Source organism: Ctenocephalides felis, unplaced genomic scaffold (assembly GCF_003426905.1).
Source record: "Ctenocephalides felis isolate EL2017-DRISC unplaced genomic scaffold, ASM342690v1 CF-g0.4_SCAFFOLD_01170, whole genome shotgun sequence".
Classification (NCBI taxonomy): domain Eukaryota; kingdom Metazoa; phylum Arthropoda; class Insecta; order Siphonaptera; family Pulicidae; genus Ctenocephalides; species Ctenocephalides felis.
This window is the reverse complement of record NW_020537324.1, coordinates 35,511,367-35,521,366: the sequence shown is the minus strand read 5'-3', so window position 1 is coordinate 35,521,366 and position 10,000 is coordinate 35,511,367. Positions and strand designations below refer to the sequence as shown.

General features: G+C 30.2%; 1 protein-coding gene across 1 annotated transcript in view; it reads right to left on the bottom strand.

Moving 5' to 3' along the window:
- LOC113367149 (DNA repair protein RAD50-like) overlaps positions 1-6,382 on the bottom strand; it is a gene marked incomplete at its 3' end in the record, with an annotated part of 10,885 nt that extends 4,503 nt beyond the window's left edge. The window contains exons 1-6 of the mRNA XM_026608779.1: positions 6,164-6,382; positions 5,857-6,084; positions 4,598-4,823; positions 3,406-3,591; positions 410-623; positions 11-102 (exon numbers count right to left, since the gene is read on the bottom strand). Of these exons, the coding sequence (XP_026464564.1) occupies positions 11-102; positions 410-623; positions 3,406-3,591; positions 4,598-4,823; positions 5,857-6,072 (934 nt within the window). The remainder of the gene's footprint in view (positions 1-10; positions 103-409; positions 624-3,405; positions 3,592-4,597; positions 4,824-5,856; positions 6,085-6,163) is intronic.
- Between the last annotated feature and the right edge of the window lie 3,618 nt (positions 6,383-10,000).

Here is a 10,000-nt window from a genome sequence, read left to right as displayed (position 1 = left end):
TTTTGCATACCTATTTTTTTTTGTAAACTGTCTATATCACCATGATACACTTCTTTGATATTATTAAGTAACTCTTCTTGTTGTTGCTTACAATTTGATAAGCTATAAGAAAATTATAATTTTTATATTGATTTCCACACATTTGCCTGAATTAATGTTATAATTCAAAAGCCATTTGAATATAGTAAATTTTCATAATTAAGTGCCCAAGAAATAAAATGTGAATGTTTTCAAAAGTTCAAATTAAATCCTTGTTCATATTTAGAGCATTTAATAAAACATTTCTAATTTTAAATACTAGAATCTATGATTAGATGTAATGAAAACATATATAAAATTTTATAAACAATTCTGTAATTTGTATATTCTGCATTTTTCTGTAAAATGTATATTAACATTAAATACATACTTTATTTCTATAGACTTTTGTTCAGTTTTTAAGGCGATTATATTATTTTCCACTGCATTAATTTGTTTAAGTCTATCTTCGATTGGTATGAGTTTTTCTTGATGCTTGACTACATTTTCAGTGCAATCATGATATTTAGTTTCAGTCTCTTTCAACAAAGCTCGTTTAGAAGTTGTTTCATCTTTTATGTATTTATAGTGAGCCACATCTTTTTCTATAAATTGGTACAAAACATATATATATATATATATATATATATATATATATATATATATAATAAATATGTAGATCATAGCTATCATTAAAAAAATAGAAAAGAACAAATATTCCATGTAGCTTGAAAATTATGAGCTTTTAAGTACAATCTAAAGCTTCAGTAAATCTGTGACAATTTTTCGATTATTGTAGTTAACTTTAATTGATTTCGATGATTTAAGCTTTCGATCCTTAGTCCTTAGTAATTGCGCCAACTTTTCTTGAAATAAAACTATTTGTTAAACTATGAATTTAGAATTTTCAATATTGATCGACTTTAAAGGGCTATTTGTTTAAAAAATAATTGTAGTGAAGTATGTTTCCAAATTTTATCAAAAGTTTGTGCTTTTAAAAAGATTGTAAAATGATAAAATACTTGATATTTTATAATATATAAAATCAGTAAAAAAATAAAAACTAAACACAATGTTTGCTAATGCCATTACAAATGGTATAATTGGTATAATTAGGCTAAGTTATTGTTTCAATAATATACCAAAACAATATCATAATATTTTAAAATACTTATAAATTGGCTAAACAAAATACTTATCAATTTGTTAACCAATATACTTAACAGTAGAAGTCCTTTAGTCCGGGTCGCTCGGGACCGACCACTGCTCGAACTATTTAAAATTCGGAACTATCGGGCGGTAATTATAAAAACATTAACTTAATAATTAAACTACAAAATCAGTAAAAACTAGTGGGGTGGGTGGCATCGTGCCTTAAGGCAAATTGCTGGAACTTCCCGTACCGTATGTTCGAGGATTACTGAATGTTTTCAAATAGATTATTATAAATATTGTAACATTGTCTAATATTTATAAATATTATATAAACTGAATTGCAGAGTTGAAATTATTTGTAAAGTATATTAGAACTATAGTCAGAATTAAAAATAAATATTTTCGATGAACAAACAACTAAAAAAAAAAATGGGAGAAATTTTTTTTTCCAAAATCGATTATTTTGTTAAAACAAGCAGAAAGTTCTTTGAATCTTTCAAATCGGACGCTTAGTTCTCTCAAAAACTGCCATTTTTTACATATTTAGCTCCGTATCTTCGAAATGGCTGGGCCAGCCTTTGCCAAAAATTAATAAACACTTCTCCCAATCATTACTAATTGAATGTTTTTTAGATCATTCAAATCGGATGCTCCGTTCTCTCAAAAAGTCGATTTCTATTTTCTGCACTCTTTGCTCCGTATCCTCAAAACGGCTGGACCTGCCTTTGCCAAAAACTAATCAGCTCTTTTCCCTATCAATAGAAATCGAATGCTTTTTAAACCATTCAAATCGGTTGATCCGTTCGCCCGGAAACGTGACTGGAAATTTGTATCCATACATACATACACACACACACACACACATACACAAACACACACACACACACACATCCATTTTTTCTGAGGTATGCCAAAACGTTCAGAAACCTTCAAAACGTCGAGAAATGTAAAAATTTTCAATTCCGATTTTCGGCCCATTACAATAACTTACCCTACGGGAAGTTAAATACAAATAACATACCTTATTAACTTCCCATAGGGTAAGTTACTGTAATCGTCCAAAAATCGGATTTGAAAATTTTTGCGTTTCTTCACGTTTTGAAGGTTTCTGAACATTTTAGAATACCTCAGAAAAAATTGATGTGTGTGTGTATGTATGCATGAATACATTTTTTCGTCCACGTTTTCGGGCGCACGGATCAAAAAACATTCGATTCATATTGATAGGGAGATGTGCTTATTAGTTTTTGGCGAAGGCAGCTTCAGCCGTTTCGGAGATACGAAGCAGAAAATAGAAATCGGGTTTTTGAGAGAACGGAGCATCCGATTTGAATGATCCAAAAAACATTAAATTCGTAATGGCAGGGAGAAGTGGTGAATAGTTTTTGGCAAATGCAGGTCCAGCCGTTTCGGAATTACCAAGCGAAATGTGCAAAAAAATGGCAGTTCTTGAGAAAACTAAGCATCCGATTTGAATAATTCAAAAAACTTTCTGCTTGTGTTGACGAAACGATTGCTTTCGATAAAAGATACGGTACGGGAAGTCCAGCAATTTGCCTTAAGGCACTATGCCATACACCGCTAGTTTTATATGTAAAGACATACACATTTAAGATATTTTTTAATTTTATAAAAAACAAATTCAATAGACTAATTTAAAAAAAAAAACATCTGTAGAACATACATCGTTCATGAACCTTGAAGGATGAACGGAATTTACTACGTTTATCAAACAATAGCGAGTTCTTCCGAATGAATTCGAACCGCCCTGAAAACATTCAAATAGGCCTCGACGTTTTTATTTGCTATAAAAGAAATATTTTTGAAAAATCTAACTTTTTGAAAAAATGCCGGACTATCTGGCGTTCCGGACTGTTGAGTGTTGGACTAAAGGACTGTAATTTAAAAACACTTATAAAATTGTTAAAATACTTTTGACATAAAAGTACCTAAAAAATTGTAAAGCAAAATACGGATATTGTAAAAATACTTATTAATTTTGTAAAGACACAAGTTTGTAATTAGCATGCAATATGCAATATTACATTCCAAACTTGATTTAATGATTTACAATACATTGTAATTTTTTTATTTTTTTATATTTTATTATTAATTTACTAATATCTAATTACCTCAATTAGATTTTTATTATGCAATCATTTTAATTTTATTTTACTAATCGTATTTTTTAAGTCCTGTTTGCTATGTAATAATAAAATAAATTAATAATACCTGCACTTTTAGTGGTTGCTTCTTTGGCTTTTCTTATTTTCAGTAATATATCCATGCATTTATTATATTTCGTTGCATCAAAAATAGCATCAAATTTCTCTTTTAATTTCTTTCCTTCATCCAAAGGCCAATAAGAATCTTCTTGGTGACAAAATAATACATCATTTAAAATAGGCTTAGAAACACCTAAAACATTTAAAATCAACTGTTCTATTGCTACTAAAATACATATATTATTTATGCAATTTATATATATATATATATATATATATATATATATATATATATATATATATATATATACATATTATATAAATATATAAAAAGAGTCTAATGAATGGTCAATGACAATTATGAATTTGCTGTGACACGTTTATAGACAGAAATGTTTTATTAAACTTATGCAATCATTTTTCTTGGCCACAATAACCAAAAAAAATGATAACTATTGCACTTTTCTTCACACATTTTTTTTTTAAACATATTTGTTAATGAGGAGAGTATTCATTCCCAAACCTTTTAGTGGCGTGGATTATTGTTAAGTTTATACATTGAAGTTAAAATGACAAAATAATGTTAGTACTAAGTAAATGTTTATCAACATGCATAACAATTTTGTAAAGTTTAATTTTAGATCTACTGGATCATGCGTTATAATGTCCGTTTTACAATTATTAAACCATTTAAACCTCTATCTTTAGTATCCTGATATAACACAACTGTCTCAAAAATCACAAATAATATTGCAAAGCAAAAGCCATTTATGGCAACAGCCAACATATTGAAACAAAATGTGCCTACAAATCGAAAGCCTGCTTGCTACAACTTATAAATTTTTATAAAATTGTACTTTTTATTACTTTTTAGGTTCATTTATGAGTGTTGTACATGTCATTTTATTGAAGACAGTAAGATAGAATTTAATAGATGCTTTATATTGTGTTGAGATCCACTACCAAGGACTCTTATTTTCCATTCGTGAATCACTTTTTTTTCTTCACTAATGTGGAGTCACATTGATTTATAGTAAAATTTAAACAGAGCCCAAATTAAAAAGAGCGAACTAAAAGTCCAAATATGAAATTATTTAAAAGAAACTATATACTTTAAATTCACAAACATTGTTCATGTAAAAACTGGATGTAAAACATTCACTTATATTATTTGTTATAAAAACCAAATATTACTTTACCCATAGCTGCAATCATTTCTGTATTTACATCAACACAACGACCTGATATAGAACCTTTCTGTCCATTTTTGTCTTCCCAATGTAATGCAACATCTTTACTTTTAAAAGTCATTTTACTTTTTTCTTGTGTTAATTGAAAGCTTCTAGTGATCACTAAAACTCTATTAGTTATCGGATCAATCAATTTCATTTTAACTTGACTTTGTGTTATAGCCGATTTGTTGATCTAAAATCATAATAAACTTAGTTATTTATATACATATTTATATACATATATATATATACATACATACATATTATATATATATATATATATATATATATATATATATATATATATTAGATGGTAGAGTCTTGGATTTGTAAATATTTTGTAGAGTTTTGAACAAAAAATAAAAAAAGTAATAAACAGAATTTTTTAAAACAACGTTTCTTTATTTATTTACTGTCGACGTTTTCTTTATTTATTTACTGTTGAAGATAATGGATTTTTTAATTATTAAGATCGTTGAAAAAATAATGTACAAAAATATGACAATATAAACAAAATGAAAATGATAAAATATATGATTGGATTATATAACAAAATATTAGAAATGTTAAAAATTAGAGAGTTTTAGAAAGTTTTAAAAAAAGGTTACTGAAAAAACAGAATTAATTACCTGTATGATTGAATTTACACTAACACTTTTTCACTTAAAAAGATAAAAAAAAGTGAATTTATAAATTTCTTTTCAGACAAATAAACAAATTTTGTACGAAGTTCAGATGAATGAAAAAATGAAAGAGATTTTGAATTACAAAATTTGTTTATTCGTCTGAATTTTTTTTTATAAATTCACTTTTTTTGGTAAAATCTGTTTTAGTGAACAAGTGTTGGTGTATATTCAATCATACAGGTAATTAATTCTATTTTTTCAGTAACCTTTTTTTTTTAACTTTATATTTATAACAGATCACTCTATACGTTCATAGGATTATAGGTTGATGTGGATGTTAGTTTTCCCACTGAATTTAGTAACATATATTGGAGATTATGTAAATACTAAAGTCTGCATTTTAACTACGAATTATTCAAAACTTAATATCCTAATGTTGAGTGATGTGTTATATATATATATATATATATATATATATATATATATGTGTGTACAATAATAATATTTTTCTAAATGAGAATTGTTCTTAACAGATATGTATGTCGATACAATACAATATATATTATATATGTATAATTTAATAAATGGTTTCAAACTTACTTTTGGATTATGACCAAAATTGACTCCTTTATCAGAACCGGGAGGCAATTCTCCAGTGAGTGCATACTTAATACATTCAATGATAGTGGTTTTTCCACAACCATTTTCACCCAAAATTAATGTCAAAGGGCTTTCAAATTTGACTAGCTGTTCATCACCAGGGTCTGTACCAAAGCTCCGAACACCCTGAATACTCATTCGATTTATGATGGACATTTTTTATTGAATCTGAGAAAAAACTTAATAAATTTATCAAAAATAAGCAGGTTTTTAAAAAATAATGTTTTATAAATTGACATAAACTTACTATAGTTGTAGTTTATTAAATACAAGCATTAAATACGGCAAGAAAACAAAATAACAAAAATTGTCGTGATTTACAATGAGAATCAACTAAAACCATTAACAGAAAGAATCAATCTAACGATTTCTTGCGCACATAACCTATTAATTAAGATTTAACGTACGATCACAACACAATTTGACATTTACTTGGCGGCGTAGATAATGCGTAGAACAGAGTTTCAGTCGTTTCAGTGTTTACATTTTTGGTTGCGATCAGTACGCTCCACGCGGGATTAATTTTAAACTTAACGAATAAGAAAATGATCCTCGTCTTGACTCCCAAGATTATTGGATAATAATAATTTAATTTGATTTAATTTGGAAAAATGTATTCAAGTACAGTTTTGATATACAAATCCACGTGCATGCTATGTGCTTTGTTTTATGTTAAGGTGCGTCCACACCTAACGAACGAACAAGAACGAACATGTCGAACAAGAAAATACAAAGAAGAACGAACAGGAACACGAACGAACGCGAAAAATTCCAAACAAACATCTCAAAGCAGTGAGGGCTTAAATCTTTTTATTCGAGGATGTACCGTGAAACGTCAGATTTATTATTTAAAGTGGCGGGAAAGAGCAAAATTATTTAAAGTCATCAAATTTACAAAATTTGTCAATAACAGCAATATCTTATAATAAACACAACATAAATTAATGCATTAATGCACATTTTAACATAAAAAAAGAAAAATGTTTGTCTACATTCGTGGTAGCGTCCACACTGCACATACGAGTTCAAACATGAACGAACAATTCCCTTTGATGTACCGACAAGTTGCGGAACATTGCTCGCCATGTTGTGTTATGTTCGTTCGTGATCGTGTGGCGTCCACACTATGCTGTTGCCGTTCGTTCTGGTACGTTCTTTTATGTTCGTTCGTGTTCGTTCGTTAGGTGTGGACGCACCTTTAGTGTTGCGCTCTTCTTTTATCTATGGTTGCGCTCTTTTAAAGGTGCGTCCACACCTAACGAACGAACACGAACGAACATAAAAGAACGTACCAGAACGAACGGCAAAAGCATAGTGTGGACGCCACAACGATCACGAACGAACATAAACAAACACGGCGAGGGAATTGTTCGTTCATGTTTGTTCTCGTATGTGCAGTGTGGGACGCTACCACGAATGTGGACAAACATTTTTCTTTTTTGATGTAAAAATGTGCAGTCCTGCATTAGTTTTTGTTGTGTTTATAATAAGATATTGATGTTATTGACAAATTTTGTAAATTTGATGACTTTAAATAATTTTGCTCTTTCTCGCCACTTTAAATAATAAATCTGACGTTTCACGGTACATCCTCGAACAAAAAGATTCAAGCCCTCACTGCTTTGAGGCGTTTGTTTGGAATTTTTTGCGTTCGTTCGTGTTCCTGTTCGTTCTTCTTTGTATTTTCTTGTTCGACATGTTCGTTCGTGTTCGTTCGTTAGGTGTGGACGCACCTTAAGAGAGGGTCTACATGAAGGGTGCGTCCGACTTGGACGCTTACGCGCTGTGAGCGCGCCGTGAGCGCGCTTTCATCGTTCAACTTGGCGCCGTGAGTGTCACATAAGTACGCTCGTAGCACATCTATACCCTTCTTTTATCTATGGCTCGTAGCATCATCGTAGCATGTTCGTAGCACATATTTTGCGCTCATACGTGCTCACGCCATGGAGGTAAGGCACTTGAAAGTGTCATGGGCCGCTTATCAAAACGAATGCATGGAATGCATAATCTAATCCCAATTTCATTCATTCTTAAGCCGGCCACAGACGTAACTGTATACTTGCGCAACTGAATGAATGCGCAACCAGGCGTATTTTCACAGCGCCCACAGACGGTTTAAGTTTATGTTCAAATACTTGCGCAAGCATATCACAAATGTCAACTATGGAACGTCAAGACATAACCTAAAAATATATATTTTTCATTAATTTATATATTTACAGCATCAGAAAAGAATTCAAAGTGTTCAGAAGGCTAATTTAATAACTTTTAATTGTCGATAACTTCATAAACTTGTATTATGAATTCGCTACAAAGTAAAATAAGAACGGGACATGTGCTGCCACACGCGGCCAACGAATGAACTTACCGACTTGAATGATTGCGCAATTAAAATAATCGAAAAGTGCTCATGTCTACTCGCTTGCACCAGTCTGTCAAGTTGCGCAAAAAACATCCCACAGACGCTACAGAATACTTGTGCAAGTCGCAGGTTGCGCAAGTATAACAGTTTACGTCTGTAGCCGGCTTTAGTTCAATAAGTACGCAAAAATGGCGAGCTGTGGCATTACAATTATTTTTTAATATTAATATTAATATTAACTTAATTTAAAATTTAATTAATTTTAAATAATTTAAATTTTAATATTAATATTTATATGAATTAAGCATAAGCAAACCAAATTTCATTTATTTATTAATTGTTAAATTCTTTATAATCCCGCTGAATGATCCAGAAAGTAATAAAATTTACACAATTACCGTTACCGCCAGTTGCCGCCATTTTGATGCTTATTGACGCTAACAGTATCCAAAACGAACGGAATTTAGTTATCGATTCTAAGCGCTTATCGGCCAAGTCGAACGCTAAAAATTTGTGCTTATAAGCGTGAGCGCTCACAGCGCGTAAGCGTCCAAGTCGAACGCACCCGAAGTCTACATTGCTCAACATAGATAAGGAATGGTGCGCCCTATGGTGCTCAAGTTCACCGTTCTTTTTAAAGTACTGCTATAGATAAACAAGTATAATACTGAGTACAGCAGTATCATGATTCCTCAATTGTAATACACGTTTTTTTGAACCTTTAATATATATTTTTCTTTTTTGTTGCATGTAAATCTTGTTATCTCAATTATTTTTATTTATTACAATAAAAACAACTAGTAGGTATTGGTATTTTGCCTTGAGGCAAGTTACATGAACTTCCCGAAATGTGTAAATAATCAACCTAATCAATAAAATATACATTAATTTATGGGCGATTAAAAGTATTCCGAGTGGATTTATTACACATAATTGAAAACGAACGAACACTCTATCGTTATACCGTAAATCGTCTAATTTTAATTTTAACAAACGTCAAAAAATCTACTCATTTTCTCAAACTTCGATAAATTTTTAAAATTAAACTACTTGTAGTAAGGCCGTAATATTTCAGTAAGTTCTATAAGACCTTGATATATATCGCCAAAAAAAAGTTTCCTAAAAATCGTCTTATTTTTTTTCAACAATTAATTACAAGAAAACGGCTCGGTAGATTTTCACCTAAAATTAAATCCTCATCGAGGTGCATCAAATGGCTTAAAAATTTGTGAATCAGTTCAGTAGTTTTTGAAAAAACGTCGATTAAAAGTCTGATTTTGATAAATGCCAAAAAAAACGATACTAATTTTTGCAAACTTTGAAGAATTCATAAAATTAAACGACTTATCGTAGGGCCGTAATATTTTAGTATGATCTATAAGACTATGGTATCTACCGTCAAAAAATCATAGAAATCGTCGAAAATGTTTTTCTCAACACTTTAATACAAGAAAACGGCCGGGCCGATTTTTACCAAAAACTAATCAGGTCCCGATTCCCAACCAATATCTTTCGAACGTTTTTGAATTTTCAAAATTGATTTAGAATTGCGGGCTAAAACGTGGGCGAAAATGTTTCACTTTATGCTATTTACAAAGAAACGGCTTGGCTGATCTTGATAAACGCTATTCCTCATCGAGATACATCGAATGGCTTCTAAATTTTTGAAATCGGTCTAGTCGTTTGAGAAAACGTCGATATGGCAAAAAATCTGTCCACATA